Below are 18,396 nucleotides of genomic sequence, written 5' to 3' on the forward strand. Positions count from 1 at the left end.
GGTGCTGAGAGTTGAAGCCTCGACGGCTTATAAGTACCTAATAACCACGTTACATAGAAGTATATGCGTCATATAATATATATAAGAATACTTCTTGATCTCCCCCCAGTTACTTCAGACAACCCTGTACAGCCGTATATAGCGTATATGTCACGTGACAAGGCAGTTCCCGCGCATTCTCCCGCCCTGAGGCGCCCCTCCCCCACACGGCACAGAGGTGCGCCTCACGCCCCACACTGCGCAGTGACGTCACGTGATCTCAGCGGCAGCCCACCAGCCGAGCGTTCTACAAGGAGCGGTCACGTGGTGCGCTGACATCACGGTCATGTGGTCATGACGTCATCAAGGTCCTAGTAGAGGGTAGGAAGCGCCGCTACCCTCCGGGAGGCCGAGCGTGCAGAGGAGCGGGCCGCCACCGATGACATGCTTCATGGGGACGGACCTGCGGACATGTCTGCTGAGGAGCCCGACGTCCGGAATGCCGAGTGAGTTATCAGTGCGGTCAGTGGCCGCCGGGGGCGTCATCCTGATGTTACTGCGGAGCTGATGTGGTGGTGAGCGGTGTCCTCACATGTCTGAAGGGGCTGATTAGTGCTGGAGCCCTCGGAGCTGACCCCACAGGCAGTGGTGTGCTACAGCCGAGTACTGCCACCGGTGCTGGTACCGTATCACTTACAATAGACCGAACCAAACTATGGTGTCCTACACGAGCGTAACCAGCTGCATGCCGCCCGCGTGTGACAGTCGCGCAGCACGAAGAAATTGCGTTGCGTACTGACTGCCATGCGCTGTTGGGGTGTGTGTGTGCGCGCATGATAGATAGAATGTGCCGCCATCTTTATTGCGCAAAATCTGCGTGCAGTAATGTATGACCGCAGCCTATGGCAGAATGGTACGGCGTGTTCTGTGTGTGCGATACGCTATTCCAACGCGTTCGTGTGAAGGAGCCCTCGTACGGGTGACCCTCGAGGGGTGGAAAATGGGGAAGGTGAGGGGGGGGGGGGAGTAAAAGAAACCAAACAGTCCTTAAACACCCAGATCAGACAAGGAGGTTCTGAGGGTGATGTGGATGTGATCAGGCGGCCAGCAGCGAGCTACACGACGCACGCAGGGGTGCTGTGCCGTTATGGTAATAGGCGCTGTGTCACACTGGTGTATTTACGCGTGCAAGAAAAAATTGTGCGCACAATCCGCAGTAAATAGAGCGTCCTGAGATCCGTGGGGGCGCTCACACCCGCGCGTTTTGCACACTTTTGGCTCCGTGCAAAAAAAAAATGCACTGTCTTTCTGCACACCAAAGGTCTCCATAGGAGTCAATAGGGGGGAGGTGTGCAAACGCACGTGGAATACAAAAGGAGGGGAGTGAAAAACGTGGTGTAATTCTTCTAGAAAAAGAACACCTCCAGAACTAATTGGCCATTTCAATCGGCGCATTCGTTTGCGTGCGAATGAACATGTGGGGGCAGCAAGTACAGCAAAATACATGGATGCGGCACAGTAAGGCTGGGTTCACACAGGGCGCATTTGTTGCGGTTTTGCCGCAGAACTGCTTCAAATGTTTTTGTCTTGCGTATTTTCTTGCAGATTTTCCGCAGCGCTTTGTTACTTTTGCAGCGGATTTTGCTGCGTCCATAGAGGTCTATGGGCAAAAAAATGCTGCGGAAAAGACAAAAAATGGACATGCTGCGTCTTGAAAAACCGCATCGCAGCTGCATTTCCGCACTGCGGCAGTGCGGAAAAAATCCGCCCTGTGAGAACAGCTTTTTGCCCAAACACATTTGTACTGCAAACGCAGCCGTTTTGCCGCAGTGCGGATATGCAACAGCAAACCGCGGCAAAACCGCCCTGTGTGACCCAGGCTAAAGCCTCGTGCGTGGTGCATGGCAGCCGCGCTGAGGCGTGGGTGCAAACGCCTGTGTGCAGCTGGCCTAACTGAGAAAAGCTTTCCTTCTTGCGGTCCCCACATTGTACACTAATAGAAGCTGCCTGTACCTCCTGGAGGCGACATAACCTGAGAATGACCTTGTCAGAAGCCCTATGTCTGACACTGCAGGGGGTCTGTTCTCAGGGGTCTGGCAGTCAGACAACCACCAATCAGAAGCCTAAAACAGGATGAAAAAATAAAAGGTGCATTCTGGTCATTTAATGATGTACCCTCAGGATAGGTCATCAGTAGTTGATCGGCGGGCATCTGCCTTCATGATTCCCACCGATCAGCTGATTTCTCCCAACCCTCCCCTCCCTCCAGTCTTCTGTCAGTGCAGCGGGGCCGGACACCTGCATCGGTGGAAGTGTAATAGAAGGCATCCCTCCCATTTGAAGGCATCCCTGACCCCACTGAGCTGACAATAGGCCGGAAGATCAGCTGATTGGCAGGGATCCCGATCAGCAGACCCTGGCTCATCAACTGTGGATGACCTATCCCAAGGATAGGTCATCAATAGTACATGCCTGGCATACCCCCTTTACACCTTGGTGGTTGTAGCCATGTTTTGCTTATTTTCCTGCAGCATTGGCTTCGTGCCGTACATTCTACCATCACAGCATTTCCTCCTGTTGGCTTCAAGGACTCATACCACCCAAATAATTTATCCCTTAGCCACCGGATTGGTGATAAATGTATGGTCCCCGCAGTTGGATCGCTATTGGTCACCTATGGAGAGGATCTTGGTGGGATAACAGAAGTCTTGAGAACCTCATCTTCATGCTTCCTGCAGTAACTGGAGACCACAATGTAATGTCTGACCCGCTACACAATGGTCACAAACACCACCGGTGGCCCCATGGACTTACAGTGGGTCCTGCCCATTCTTTAGCAGATCCGTCACAGTTGTGGGCATAGACTTGGTAATATGCCACCACTTTACAGGATGGCAGGAACAGTCATGAAGCTGCAGGACTAGTCGGGCGCGGTCATACCTCCGGGGTTTAAAGCCAAAATTGGGGGTGGATCATAAAAGCAGAGACGGTAGAAAGGACAAGAACTGCTATTTTTATTTTATTTTTTTTTAATCTGCTCCCATTTCGGCTTCAAATGAACAAAACCCCCCACCCCTGTGACGACACCCTGACTTGCTGGCTGCAGACAGGCCCTTGTTCCGTAATTGGCGCCTGACTGGTGATGTCATCAGGCGGGGTGCTGCACACTGCTTTTTTTTGTTTGGCCTGAAGCAATGAATTTAGTAGGAAACCTGTCCAGGTAGACGCTTGTGAGACATGCTACACTTGTACTATGTGATCTGTGCTGTGTGAGGCCGGCTCACACGTGTGCTAAAATGTTGTATAAAACAGCGTCTTACCTGCGATCCCCCGCAACGTGTATAAAATGGCGCACATACGTGTTGTAATTGTGCATGCACAACATTTTCATACGTGCCCATAGAGAACAATAGGGCTCTATTGTGTGTAATAGGTGGTAAAACAGAACCTGCCGCCGCCTTACATGTGTAGTAGTATATATAGTGTATATACGGTAATGTGAAGGGATCAGTGTATGTTTATGGACTCCACCGCATAAGATGCAATAACATGACACTCGTCTGACCGGCTTATATGGTGGTGGAGCAGGAAACTAAACTAGCAGATGCATTGCAGCTGAGCCAGTCCTCCTGTGTAGGCCGGATCACCTCACCATATCTGTACCGCGTATCACACGGGCTCTGTATGCTAAACACGGCATGTTCTATTTTGTTGCATACGTATGTGAGAGCCCATTGTTCCCTATTAGCGTATATATGCGCAATTATATCGCGCGTGTATACGCGCTGTTACTTGGCGATGGGGGGGGGGGGAGAGGGGGGGATATCCAGACAGAAAACCCCAGGTGCACCGCGCATGATGGTATGCACGAGTACGTGGTCATGCACAGGACAAACTTTCCGCCATACGCTGTAGCTCATCCTGCTGCAGCAGCTCACGGGCTGGTATCCACCAAAATCTAGAATGTTTCATGGGGAGAAGAGTTCCTGCTTCTCTCTGTATCATCGCCAGTCTCCACCCACTCGTTAAGGAAGCCTAAGAATTTAGAGATACGGCCTGCAAAGTGGAACACTACTGAGAAGCATGCAGAATACGGGTCATAGAATGGCCAGATATAGTAACTATGATCAGGTGAGATTAGAACAAGTGTTCAGGAGTTTGGGGATGTGATGCATTAAAGTTGGAGGTGAGGTGACCGCTGGGCAGGAGACTGGAAGAGGGGTGATGGATTAGGGTCACTAGTAGGGTGAGGCAGAGAGAAGTCTAGAGACCCTGTGTTCTAATATTGCTACATAACATATCAAACAAGTGGTGGCTGAGTAATATCATATTTTCACTGCTGAAATGTATGATCCCCCAGCTGAATCCCTGAGACCAGCTAATTAATGGGGTTATCTCACTATTAAAAGAAATACATCTGACAGCTGGACCTGACATACTATATTTGCCTCTCTTCAGGCCCCCAGGACACAGCTGAGCAGTTCCCTGCCCTGGCACCAGCTCCTGGTATGTATGTCCAGCGCTCACATCTTGGGTGCCATGATGCCAGGAATTCTGGACGGTGGCGCTATGGCCTCTGATTAGCTGAAGTGGTCACCTGTCCTCTGCTGGACATACATCCTGGTATCCGGTGTGGGAGCTGCGCAGCTGTGTCCCGGGGACTAAAGAGAGGTGAGTATTATGTCTTTTTTTATTTTATGCCAGGTCCAGCTGTTAGAAAGTTGTTTTTTTTTTATCATAGTGAGAAAACCCCTTTAACTTAAGACTAAGTTGGGCCATCAATAGTAGATCCCCACAGATCAGCTGTCTACCTGGCAGTTGTGCTCATGCTCTGAACTGATTTCTGTAGGATACAGACAGCTCTGTTCTAATTACAGTGGCCAGGCTTCGTATTACAGGCAAAGTTCCCATTCACTGCAGTGGTTAACTTTACATGCACACTGGCCCGATGAACTGTTAATTAGCAGGGATCCCAGGAGGGTAGATACCTGCTGATCTGCTCTCTGCCTGCAGGATAGGCCATCAATAGTTTACAATTAGACAAACTCTTTAAACATTTTGCCCTCAGAAATACTTAAAACATAGTAACTATAAGCCTGGATTTGTAATTTTTCTATTAAAGGACCACGCCTGCAAAAAACACATTTTTGTTTCATGTTTGTCACACTCTGGATGTCTCCTGTGTATTCCAGGCACTTTCATTCAGAGCATCCTCCTTGTCTGATATTTATCAGCCATGACCTTGAGGGCTTATTCTGACGTGCGTATATCAGCTGGGTTTTCACGTGCGGCTGATATACGCTGTCCCTCTCTGCAGGGGGAGGAGGTGGGACGGGCTGGGAGCAATGCAATTAGCTCCTGCCCCTCACCACTATTTGCCCTGGGAGAGTGTGGGGGACGGGGACGGAACTTAGCTCCACCCTGTCCTGCCCCTCCCTTTGCAGAGGGCTGGAGAGGGGGTGGGAGCTAATTGCACTGCTCCGCCTCCTCCCCTGAAGAGAGGGATAGCATATATCGGCTGGGTGTGAAAACCCGTCCGATATACAGACGTCTGAAGCCGCGCTGAGAGTGAGATTTTTTAATTTAAAGGGGTTCTGTTATTAAACAAACTAAGGCTGGGTTCACACAGGGCGGATTTGCCGCGGAATTTCGCCGCGGCAAATCCGCCTGCGGCCGCTAATCTCGTGATTAGCCAGCCATGTGGATGAGATTTCTCAGAAATGTCGTCCACCTGGGACGGCCAGTCCGCTGCGGTAAGTCAGGCTGGAACCGCGGCTGCGGTTTCAGAATATGCAGCATGTCTATTTTATTTTTTTTTGGCCTCCGCGGCCGCGCTCTCCTCTATGGGAGCGCCAGCCGCAGAGGAAGAGCGAGCGGCCGGGCCGCTTCAAAGCCGCCGCAGGTTTTTCCGCGGCGGTTCTCCCGTCGGAAATCTCGCGGTTTTTGTTGCGGCCAAACCGTGAGATTTCCGGCGGGATTACGTCCCGTGTGACCCCAGCCTAAAATTCTATACTCCCCTATTCCTCCCCTGTCAGTCTACTTACCTCATCTTCTCCCTGCTGAGCTTCTTCTGCTTCCTATGAGGTTACATACATTCACAGGTAGTCTCCTTCCTGCCCAGCAATGTAGACTGCATCACAGTTCACAGCCTAGGAGGTAGTGCCGAGTTATTGCAGAGACTGCGCATGCGTCCTGTGTCTGCAATAGATCAGCATTCCTTCCTTCCCGTCAATGAACGCTACAGCATAGGGACCTGACCTGCCAGAAGAAGAATGCGAGGAATGCCCGCTTTAGAACAGGAAGCAGAGGCTTGCTGTTAGCTGATACGGGGGACTGGTTAAAATCAGCGAGCAGAAGATGTGGTAAGGAGTCTGCTTGTGGAGGAATAGGGGACTATAGATTTTTTTTTTTTTTACAAAACCCCTTTAAGGGTACATGCATATAGACAATTTAAAGGTGCCTGAAAATCTTGGGCGCAACAACTTACATCGGACAGCGCTTGGACCTAAATAAACTATAGACCATGAGTATACAGCCAGGAGGATGAGCGGTAATCTCCCCTATTATAACTGTGTGACAGGAGCTATGTGATCATCAGTAACTGACAGGAGTTTCTGTGTCCTCTGAGGAGGCAGTTTCACTGGTAAGGATCATGTAATGGCATCGCACAAACTGAGAATTTGACTAGAAAATGAACACATAGCCCCAAGTAGATCTGAGCTGGTCAGAACTGAGATCACATGACTATCCCTAGAAGAATCCAGGAGGTTCAGACAGTTATAACTAACAAGGTAACACTAGCTCACTTGTATATACTGGGGGGACAGCTACATCATGAATGATTTTTAAAAAAATTATTCAATCGGCGTGGCCCTTTAAGTTCTTAACAATATCTCTAGATGCTTCGCGGCCTCCTGGAAGTCCTGCCTGCCTAGTTATGTAGCGACGTGCCAGTAGAGCAATTTCGCAATTTCGCTGGAACTGGGTAGAGTCTTGCAGAGGTTAAGTGGCCAACTTTATTTTCCCCCTGTGTTTGATGATGCAGCTAGAACTAAGTGATGGCGTAAAGCCTTTAGCCTGTCATGATACAGAATTAAGAGGGATTGATTTTTAAAAAGGGGAAGTACTCTGATTGCCGTGCAGCATGCCGCTATACTAAGTGGGTTATGTGGGCAGAGTGTTCTCAGGACATATGTCATGCAGGCTGTTCCTGAGATGTACGAAGAGTTGTGTGCCTCGTCTTGCACCTGCAGGAACCATATTGGGGATGGCATTTTAAAATGCTGGTCGTAATAAACTTCCCCTTTTTAAAGCATATATAACTTTTCAGAATAAGCTGCCGTGTGTTCCTGAGGAGTAACACTATTTCCGGACATTATGTGGTTTGTTTCCTGTATCTTTCACCAGTTTTCCCTTCTGCAGGCTCTATCTCTAACTTTTAGTCTACCTTGAACTGGTGGGTGTAGACTACTGCTACGATGTCTCCCATACACTGCACTCAGTGTATGGGACAACCTTGTACAGCAGTACTGAGCAGTGTATATGTAAGAAGTCTTACACCATTGGATGTAGCAGAGTCTGCGTGAGTCTCCCTGCCTATCTCGCTCCTCCTCCAGTCTCCATAGACTTCTTTAGGCAGCATGAGACAGCAGCGAGCGGTCTTCACATGTCAGCAGGCAGTGGACAGCAAATAAAAAAGGGAATGCCTAGTAGCCAGCACTTTAGCAGGATTTTTCTGCACTGTTACTTTTGGTCACTTAAAGGGATTTGGTCTTTTTTTTTTGCTAATTATCATATCAGTTATTTGTTGGAAAGTTAGTAACAGTATGTAAAGTGAAGAAAAGACGCATATCCATCCAGTTCAGCCCATTACCCTCCCAATGTTGATTCAGAGGAAGGCCAAAAAAACCCCCAATGAGCTAGAAGTCAATTTTCGCCATTTAAGGGAAAAATAAACTGCTTCCTGCCTCCAACCTGGCAATTAGAACAATCCCTGGATTAGCGACCCTTCTGAAGGTATTTCATGATTAAAATGTATAGTATTGTTTCACTCAAGAAAGGCGTCCAGGCCCCCCTTTAACTCTTTTAGCAAATTTACTATTACCACGTCCTCAGGCATGGAGTTCCATAATCTTGGTCACTAAGGGGTTAAACCAGAATATTGTGTAAATTAAACCAGAAGTGTGCTTGTAGATGACATGGATTACTTCTTAGGCATATGTATGTCTTGAGATACATTGGGTAAATGTTGTGTCTTAAGCTGCTCTCACACAGGCATCTGTAAAAACGCCACGTCTTAAATGTGGTGTCTTACGTTTACAAACGCGTTCCACAGCGTTTTTAATGCATCCCATCATTGCAATGGGGGCTGAGGTGCATTAAAAATCACTGAATCAATAAAATGGAGCAGAGAGTTTGAAGGTCGCTGGTCTAAGAAACCCCATTGAAATCGGTGGAGGCGTTTTTACAGCGTTTAGCTGAAACGTTGCGCTAAATGCTGTAAAAAAAACAACAAAAAAACGGTCCGCGTGAGTGTGGCCTTAGGCCTCATGTCCACGGGGAAAATCGGGCCCGCTACGGATTCTACATGGAGAATCTGCAGCGGGTCCCTCCTGCCCCGCGGACATGAGCGCCGAAAATACGAATAAATAAGAATTTACCTATCCGTAGCGGGCGGCGAAGCTCTGCTCTTCCTCACGGCCGGATCTTTTTCGGCCGGCGGATGAATTCCTGACGCCGGCGGCACGTCGTCGTCGACGTGCCGCGCGCATGCGCCGGGCACATCCGCCGAGCCGAAGCAAGGGAGATGCGGCCGTGAGGAAGAGAAAAGCTTCGCGGCCCGCTGCGGGTGAGTAAATGCTTTTAATTCCTATTTTAGGTCTCCCGCGGATCCGGACGGCTTCCATAGGCTTCAATAGAAGCCCGCGGGAGACCCGCACGAAAATGGAGCATGGTCCAGATTTTTTCATGCTCCATTTTTTTTAAAATCCCTTTTATTGACGATCCGCGGGTATTTATGTACCCGCGGGTGGTCAATGCATCCCTATGGGGTGCGGATCCGCGTGCAGGTAATCCGTTGCGGATCCTAAATCATATTTTCCCCGTGGACATGAGCCCTACGGGAATCGCCTTAGTGGAAACTACATAGAATGGCCAGCTCATCTGTTCCTGTAGTCCCAGCCACTTCATGTAATGGAAGGGAACCAGAATGAGGTTGGAGTCAGGTAGAGATAAGTGCAGGTCCCAGAGCTGAGACCCACATCTATCAGACACTTATGGCAGATCCTCTCGTTCTGCCATATATTTCCAGGGTGGGAATATCCCTTCAAGGGTGAAAAGGCAAGTTTAATATTTTGGGGTAGACCTCCTCTCTTACTTGGCACTTTTACCCATCTCTACATACCTTCTTCCCTCCTCTGTAATCTTAGGAAGTTTAAAATGTTGGAAGGGTCTTTCTTCTTTTTTAATAGAACATGCTTCAAAATTCTGGCTAGTACAACTAAAGGGAGATCTGACAAATATTCATTAATGGAGGGTAAAATAAAAATTGATCGTGAAGGGTTAAATCCATCATATTCATGCTTTCCCACTCGCCTATATGGGCGCAACCTTCTGAAAGAGTCAAGTCGGATGTGTGTGCGCTGACCCAACCAGGGGGACCGGGTGACTGAGACACTGATCGCTGGACTCCCCATCATCTTAAACTACAAGTACTATAACCTACTGTATGGTGCTTCTTGTTGACAGGTTTAAATCGTAAAGAGTAAGAAAGGGACCTGCTCTTCATTTTATATATATATATATATATATATATATATATATATATACACACACATCATGACCGCTTTGAATACATCCAGACATACTTTCTAACAGCTTCAGAATGCATGTTATAGACTTGGGTTCTGCAGCCACGAATCATCCGAGAGATTAGATTTATTTCTCTGAACTTATTATAGGTTAGTTCAAGTTCCAGAATACCTTAACCTTTTCCAATCCAATTTTGGATTCGGGGTCTCCTAAAAGGCTTTCTCTTTTTGCTGTTCTACAACGGTGCCATCTGCTGGCTAAAGCCAGTATGTGTGCGCCAGAGCAGCTCAGACAGCAGAGTGTCTGGCAATAGACGGTAAGAATACCCTGTCAGACGTCTTCTGACATTGGAACTGTACTAGCTTCAATCACAATGTAGGAATATGTCAGACAGTGGATTGGAAAGGGTTAATGTCAAGGCTTCCTTGCTAACCGGTCCTTGGACCACAGAGCTTTATAAATACTCGTATGTTTCATTACTCATCGTCTCTGCAACCACAAGAGATGTTTGACAACAGTTGGGTGAGTCCTTTGAATGGCTGTTTTCAGGCCGGTTTGCTGCTCAGTATTTCCACTAGCATTTTACTCTACAAGTGATACTTTTGTAACCTTGGATAAAGGATACAAGAGGTCAGTTGGGGGATAGCGACGCTACATCTGGTTGGGGAAGTGAGGCCTACATAGATTACAAGTACATTCTCAATCATGGAAGTTCCCATAATATTAATATCCAGAACTTTTTAAGCCGCTTGCACATGGGCGGGTCGGACCCCGCATGCGGGATTCCCCTAGCGGAGTTCGACCCGTTGACCCCAGCTTACCGCTCCGACGGTCATCTCCTCTACGGCGAATGTGCCAGCCAGAGCATCAGTTGGCAGATACGCAGTACAGAGGATGCTGCGCCGTTGCTATGGCGATGGCATGGCCGCCTCTGCTGCGAATGTGCTGGCTGGCACATACACAGTTGAGAGGACACTGCGCCATCGCTGTGGTGATGATGCGTCTCCTATGGCCATTCTGCAATAATGATTGCAGAATGGCTGCAGGACAGACGGCTTCCATTGACTTCAATGGAAGCCGGCCGTGTGTAGCACACACGAAGTTGGGTTTTTTCCCAGTGAGCGGAAAATTGCAATCGCTTCTGCTTTTGGACAGAAAATCGTGTTTTCTCATAGCGTGCTATGGGCTGGAGGTGGAATCTCACTCCGAATTGTGCAATGCAAATCCGCCCGTGTGCAGGAAGCCTTAATTGGGATAGACATGTTTTTGAGAGATCCCAAGCTGATTAGCTATTAAGAGGATATTGAGTAGCATTACAGGATATCTATCAGGATTTCTACTGATGTATGTATAAGGTGAAGATGTTTGACAGATGAGAATATCACCTTTTGACAGTGAGGGAGATGAATGAGTGGAACAAGTTGCCACGAGAGGTTGAGAGTTCTCTTTCAAACAGAGGCTGTCTGGGATGATTTAGTGAATCCTGCACTGAGCAAGGGGTTGGACCTGATGACCCTGGAGGTCCCTTCCAACTCTACCATTCTAGGATTCTGTGCTCAAAACTTTCATTTTAGCAGGAAGAACTATTGCATATAATTGGAAAAAGTGATCCACCATCTGTATTATCGTGCATCCAGCTAATTCCTGAGAAACTGTATGGGGAAAGATACTGTATATCTCAGTGGTGAAACAATTGCATACAAACTGGAAAAGCGCCTTAAGGGAACGTTGCCACATTGTTTTTCCCTACACTGTAGTATTCTATCTGGGGGTGTTGTCGTCACTGTGACGGAGCCCCCCAAATGAAAAGGAACGGAACAATTCAATGTCATTAGCCAACGGACATCACTTTAGAGAAACCTAGTCAAATGGACACCAGTGTCTATTTCACTAATGACAGTGAAGGTTCCATGCGTTTCCGTTTGGGGGCTCCGTCGCAGTGCTGTCTTCGCCGGCTGTGATGGAACCCCCAGATGGAATTGCACAGCAGTGAAAACGTGGAGACACTGCCTACATAATGTAACTTCATGTAGAGAGATGGGGGGTGTTTGGATAGTGTTGTATGTCATCGCTTCGGTTATTGCTAAACGTGTCTGTAATATGCAGTATATAGAGGTGTACGCGGCACATCACAGGATGTCCAGTTGAAGGTGCTTCGTTCACACACGCAGCATTTCTGCCATGTTCAAGCTTGGCTGAAGCCTTGCATATGGGTGAATAAGACGTCTTAGAACTGGGTACCTGTTGAAGCGCTGTGTATTTGTGGACTGGATATCTAAGGCCGGTCTCACATCTGCGTTGAAACGTCCAGTCGGAGGTTCCATCGCAGATCCAGCCCAAAATACCAGAAGAGAAAGTGCTTCATGCAGAGCTTTAGCTTCCGTCCAAAAGCCGGGCAGCTGCGCCAACAGCGTCCGGACCCACTATAGTCAGACGCGGAGCCGGTCGGCTACGGGATTCCCCTTTCATACTCCCTGAATGCAAAGATGAAGCCTCATGAAGGTTAAGGCCGGGCTCACATGACCGTATCATAACAAGCAGTATTAATTTTGCCGCGTTTTTCTGTGTATTGAATTGTGTATCCTTGCGTATGCGTACGTCTTCACGCACGTATGCTTACAGATGTACTCTGTATTTTGGGCATGAAAACAAACGCAAGCAGGAAACGATCTGGGAAGTTGCCCAACCCCATGGAAACGTCCTTCTAGCGCTCAGATGATCACACAGGCGACATTTTTCTTGTGCTTTCTTGTGTTGTAAGAATCGTTAGCAGGGCTCTGAGAACCGTGTCCTCACCAGAGGGTGGCGCTCTCTTGGCTGGTTTTTGTCACTTTTGCACAGCTACGTCCGATGCATCAAGAGCAATGAGTTCACCCATATCAAAAGTATCCATAGTGTGTATATAATAGCCTGCAGTACCCGCAGACAGCAGCCGGGCCGGTGGGCCCTGGAGGCTCCCGCACCCTCTGCCTACAACTTACTGCTTTCTTTTAACTTCCTTCGCAGGTCTCCTAGCAACGTGTTGTGTTTTTTTTTTTTTTAGTTTTTTTTTTAAAAACCTTTTAAGGACTTATTCACACAGCCGTAAATCTCGCGTGAGTTTAGTGCATTTTGCGATGCACAGATATGAACCCTATTTTGAATGGACTTATTCACAGGAGCTTTTTTTTTTTTTTTTTTTTTTCCTTCCTTGCAACGATGCTGCCAGGATAAAAGTCGCAGCACGCTCTTTTGGTTGTTCTTGCAGAACGCCTCACTTTGTTTTAAACGTGACCTTTAAGGACCTTGCATGGCATTCACATTAAAGGCAATGAGAAACCCTTGCGATCTACTGACCCGCGTGAAGCACGCTCCTGAGGTTCCTCATTTCACAGGAGCCTTTTTGAATGAAGAAGACCTTGCATTGGTGTGAAAAATGCTACTTTGCTGATACGGCGCTCACCTGTATGAATGCAGCCTTAGGCCGAATGCACACGGCCAGGTCGGTGCCGCCCACTGACCCCCGCAGCAATTTTACGGCGACATTTTGAAAACAAAATAGATCATGCTGTAATTCTTCTTCCGTAAGTGGAAATTACAAATCACTTCTACTTGTGTGCATGAAAAATCCTTTTACATAGGATGCTATGCAGGGATATTTCTACAGAATCCGCTGCCAGGCGCACCCTGCGGATTTTGCAGCGAAAATCCCTTAAGCTGCAATAGCCAAGCCCGTGACAGGCCTTTTATTACACCTGCGTTATAAGCTAGTGTCCTGCATCTGCTGACCTGAACTTGTATCAGCGTTCACCATGGCAGTCACTCCGGCCTGTTCCTCTAGAATAGGCTAATAAAATGGGTGTATGACACCGCTTGCACACGAACGGGTCGGATTCCGAAGTGAAATCTGACCCTGTGCCCAGCTGGTGACCCCACGTACCTGTCCGCAGTCCACTTTATACTATGGATTGTGGATGGTGATGATGCGGATCCTGCAACCTTTCAGCAACCGTGATTGCGGAAAGGCCACGGGTCAGACGGCTTCCATTGACTTCAATGGAAGTAGTCTGTACAGATTCTGCCTGAAAACTTTTTTTTTTTTTGTGTTCGCTCTGAGTGGAAAATCGCAATTGATTTCCGTTGGTGTGCAGCCGGCCTCAGATTACTGTCCTGACATCTCAGCATTATTAGACACTACTGCTACTAGCCTCAGGATGTCTGTGGTGGAGGCTACATGCCAGTACTATTGTAAGCTGCACTTGCTGATAATGGGGGCCATTGACCAGGCTTTTCAGTTTGCAGGAACACTTCGCTATTGCTAGAAGCATGTGAGTGGTGAGTCATGTGAGCGCTGAACTCCATCACATCTCAGGAAATTGGTGCCGTCACGGGGCGGCTAGATGGTGACCCTGCCGGCCACATCCCCACAATGTTGTATTGGGAGCTGATTTATAGGGTTACAGGAGTTGTGCTCTGATGCACCAGCACTTCCCTGCTTCAGGAATCTGTTATGTAACTTTATACTGTAATATATAAATGGTTTTTGTTTTTTTTAAAGGGAACCTGTCACCAACTGTGAGCACCGTAAACTTATGTTATAGCACTCCTAGGGCAGATATCCAGAAGTCTGGGAAGGTATTTAACTTTTTTTAGTAGACTTCTATGGGAGAACGCGAGCACAGCAATCTCAAGAAAGTCAGATTTTTGTGCACTGCACGACTTTAAGACGGGGACACCACCGGAACTAAGGAGCAATACTCGCCTATGCTGTCTGGGTCCCAGCTGCTGTTCTCTGCCGCTGCTCCAGGCTTTTCCTGCACTGACAGATCTATTGCTGTTAGTGATGTTTCAGAACCCCGCCTCCAGCAATAGATTGCTGTGGTTGGTTCTCGGTGCTGGCTCGATGCCCAATCACAGCCATTCATTGACTGTCTCAGCCACTCAGCTGGCAAGCTCACATCGCACTAGCATGCACATCACACACACTGTGCGATGTGTTAGCCGGCCCCATTGAAAACAATGGGAGAGGCATTCCGAGAGGTCATAGGCACCGCAATGTAGGGGGAAAAAGCACTCTTGTACAGGACCCCATTTAAAAGAATGGGGTTCACATGCGTGTGAGATTTGTGTGTCTTGCGGCTCCCAAATCTTGCACAATTTTCTCAGCCATAGGCTAGAGTATTTCTGGCTAAGACTACCATGTTGTTTTTGCTGTCTATCCTTATATATATCTCACCCGTATAATGTGTAGCGCGGTACGTCACATAATTGTGGCACTTGGTTTTCTGCATTTATATTTAATGAGTCTGCATTGTCTGCACGGATAATTGGGCACAGTAGTATGAATATTCCATGACTTGGCCACCAACCAATATACAGACCTTATTCAGCAACGATCCATATTTGCCGTATTCCTATACAGTATATGATAGCCTGCACAGGCGGGGGGCGGGGGGGGGGGGGCGGGGGGGTGAGTGTACCTATAGATCTGTGTCCTAGGAGTAAACAGTTAGTGATGCGCTCCTCCCCCGATGTGTAGAGATGACGGGCTGTCCTCGGTGTAGTGGCAGCCCTGCCGGTTTCCTGCTTCCTCTCTGCTTTCCTCCTGGGGTTTCCTGTCCTACTGCTGCACAGCTGATGATTGTTTGAAGCTCATTGTTTTGTCTTGTTCCCAGGGACGTGTCTTCTTCCTTCGGCAGTCCAGGATCTCCTCTTCGGCCCGTGTGTTCCTAGACTTGAGTTAACGACTTGGCAGGATCTTGTATAGAATCTACGTGAAGTGACCGCTGCCATTTGTTAGCGGCTCTGATGGTGGAAAGCTAGAACTAAGTGGCTGAGGATAGATGAGGGCTTTAGTTCATGTATTTGTTAGCGCTGTTGTACTTAGTAGGGTTGCTCTAGTCATGGTGGGTACATGACCAAAATTAGCAGGAGATACAGTATCCGACAACTTCTAAAGCTATGGGATGTATGAGTGTGTTAGTATTGGGAGCCTATGATATGCTGACACTTGGTGCGGTGTAATGCATCGGTCAGCTAGTACTACAGTGGATGGCAAATATCATCTCAATGTTTGTGGAAGAGAGTTTGTTGAATGGGTTTCTTGGCTGTAATAATTAATTTTCCTGCTTGCGAATCAGTCTCCAAACTGTTCGTGTCACGGACGACACGATCCTTGCAGAAAATAGTAGCATCCTAATGTATGCATATCTATGAGTGCAGCGTTTTTGCGAAACGAGCAGTGTTTTTATTCTTGTGGCACGAATCGGCGTAGTTTACTGTACTTTTTCCTCACATTTGCGCAGTAATAAAATACGCACAGATTAAAATCGCTAATTAGTCCAAGTTCCAGATATGTTCTTTTTCGTGCGCAATTACGCAGTGTTTCACACTTTTCTAAGCATATTCTGCGTGTGTTTGTGCATCCCCATTTGGCTTCTATAGGGACTTTTGGTGCAGGTAAAAAGAGCACACTTTTTTTTTTTTTTTTTTTCCATGACCCGAAAGTGCTGGAAAAATATGCGTACTTCTTTCGGACGCAGGATTTAAATCTCCTTTTATAGAATTTTATAAAATTGTGATCATTACACTAAAGTCTCACACACACACACGTACTTTTTACTGCAATTACCGTAATTGCTTCCATTGAGTTCAATGTGGCATTGCAGACCTGAGCTGGAATGTGGCGTTTTTCTTATGCCGTGATTTTCGAGCGCTGTCTGCTCTATTTCGGCGCATTTTAGCTCACCTCATCACCCATCACAATGACGGGGATGTGTTAAAAAGCACTGTTTGAAACCGCTGATAAAAACTGCGGCATTTTACCGGCGCTATGTGTGCGAGTGGCCTAAGGCCTCATGTCCACTAGAAAAATACAATCCGCGCAGAATCTGCCGCGGATTTCCATCAGATATCCGCACACATTGTTATTAATGTGATAGCAATGTGGCCGATCCCGCGCGGAATCCGCGGCAGAATGGAGCATGACGCATTTTTTTTCCCCGCGCATGGAAAACGCAATTCTTTTAAAATGCCATCCGCGGGTGCAAAAATCAACTTAATGGAACCGCGGATGGCCAATGATTCTCTATGGGCAAAATCCGCAATTCCATTTACCCAGTGGACATGAGGCCTTAGAGACCCAGTGTTTATTTCTGGTCAAGGGAAGACTCCCATGGGATATACTTGTAATTGTCCTTGTCACCGTGTCCTATAATGGGTACCTCATTACCTGAGGAGGGCGGCTGGGAAGAACTATGACCTGTGGAGCAGAGCATTTGTGAACTGCCGTAAGAGATCATTGACCACTAGACTTCTTTCATTTACACAAGTCCATGCAAACAGAGTTCAATAAATGACCCAGAAACATCTAGTAGTTTTTGATGTCGGACTAAGGTTTATTTAGAAAGCCTAGACTCTATCCCCCATTGTACAGAGTTTCCCGAAAATAAGACTGTCTTCTATTAATTTTTGCCCCAAAAAGACACTAGGTCTTATTGGGGATGTCTTATTATACTTGCCTAGAAGACTCTGTCTAGGTCCCTCCTGCTGCTCTCCACAACTCCAACGCGCTTCCCGCAGTCCAGGGACGCTCATGATTAGTTCTTCGATCACTGCTTAGCTAGTCAATGCGATGGCTGTGATTGGTTTATCCAGGGCTGCACTGATTGGCTGAGCAGTGGTCGAAGAACCGGTGTCAGCCGTTGCTTTTTAGAGGTGGGATTTATAAATCTCTCAACCAGGAAGTGATGTTGTACAAGCGGATGGGGACTGCGGGAACCACGTTGAACCTCTAGAGAGCAGCGGCAGGGACCTGGACCAGCCTGCTAGGTAATGCTGCTTTTATGTAGTGTAACTAAGGCTTATTTTTGAGGTACAGCTTTTCTTTCAAGCCTCCCTGAGAAGTTGGCTAGGGCTTATTTTCAGGGTATGTCTTAGTTTCAGGGAAACAGGTTGTGAGCAGTTGGTTGGAGAGTTTCCCACAGTATACTTCCAACTGAAAGGCTCCTAAGTATGTCATAGGCTCCATGTAACAAAGGAATTCCATGCGCAGGGTGTGCTACTTTTTTTTTTTTTCTTCCAGAATTCCTGCATAACAAACTACAGCTACAACATATCCTGCTTATTAGCAGTGTGACTGAGGCCAGGAGGATACTGTCTTCCCCTACATCTATGTTTAAGGCACCTATATGTGCCCAAGCTTTTCCAACACCTGCGCTAGAACTACAGCCAACATGGCCTTGGGAAATCAGTTTTATGCATTTAATATTTCATAAAAATACTGTAATGGAGATGCTGTCATTTTTTGTCACTTTGTGTCGGAAGCTGCCCCCATCCAGCAGATTGATGGGCAGTCTTGGTCACTCGGAGTGATTGACTTGAGGCCTGTTTTGGCCTTCCGCCCCCCAAGCTCTTGGTGGATATTTCACTTCATTATGTTTTGGACGTCCAGTAGCTTTATATATAAATATTTTATGCAGTATCTATTATTCATGCCCACATTATTGTAATAAACCCCTCCTCCTGTATTACCCAGTAGTAATCTGTGTATTGAGAGCACACGCTGCTTATGAATACTGTATTTGTCCGGTAGTCGCCCATGCCTGCTTACTAATAGAGACGACTATA

General features: G+C 47.5%; 1 protein-coding gene across 3 annotated transcripts in view; it reads left to right on the top strand.

Moving 5' to 3' along the window:
• The first annotated feature begins 293 nt into the window (after positions 1-293).
• The window catches only part of BNIP2 (BCL2 interacting protein 2), a 49,625-nt gene continuing 31,522 nt past the window's right edge, over positions 294-18,396 (top strand). Inside the window, exon 1 of one of the 3 annotated variants that reach the window (XM_066592481.1) lies at positions 294-485. In XM_066592481.1, the coding sequence (XP_066448578.1) occupies positions 424-485 (62 nt within the window). In that variant the 5' untranslated portion in view covers positions 294-423. The remainder of the gene's footprint in view (positions 486-18,396) is intronic. The other 2 variants (XM_066592479.1, XM_066592480.1) reach the window with 2 other exon arrangements.

Source organism: Eleutherodactylus coqui, chromosome 2 (genome assembly GCF_035609145.1).
Source record: "Eleutherodactylus coqui strain aEleCoq1 chromosome 2, aEleCoq1.hap1, whole genome shotgun sequence".
Taxonomy (NCBI): domain Eukaryota; kingdom Metazoa; phylum Chordata; class Amphibia; order Anura; family Eleutherodactylidae; genus Eleutherodactylus; species Eleutherodactylus coqui.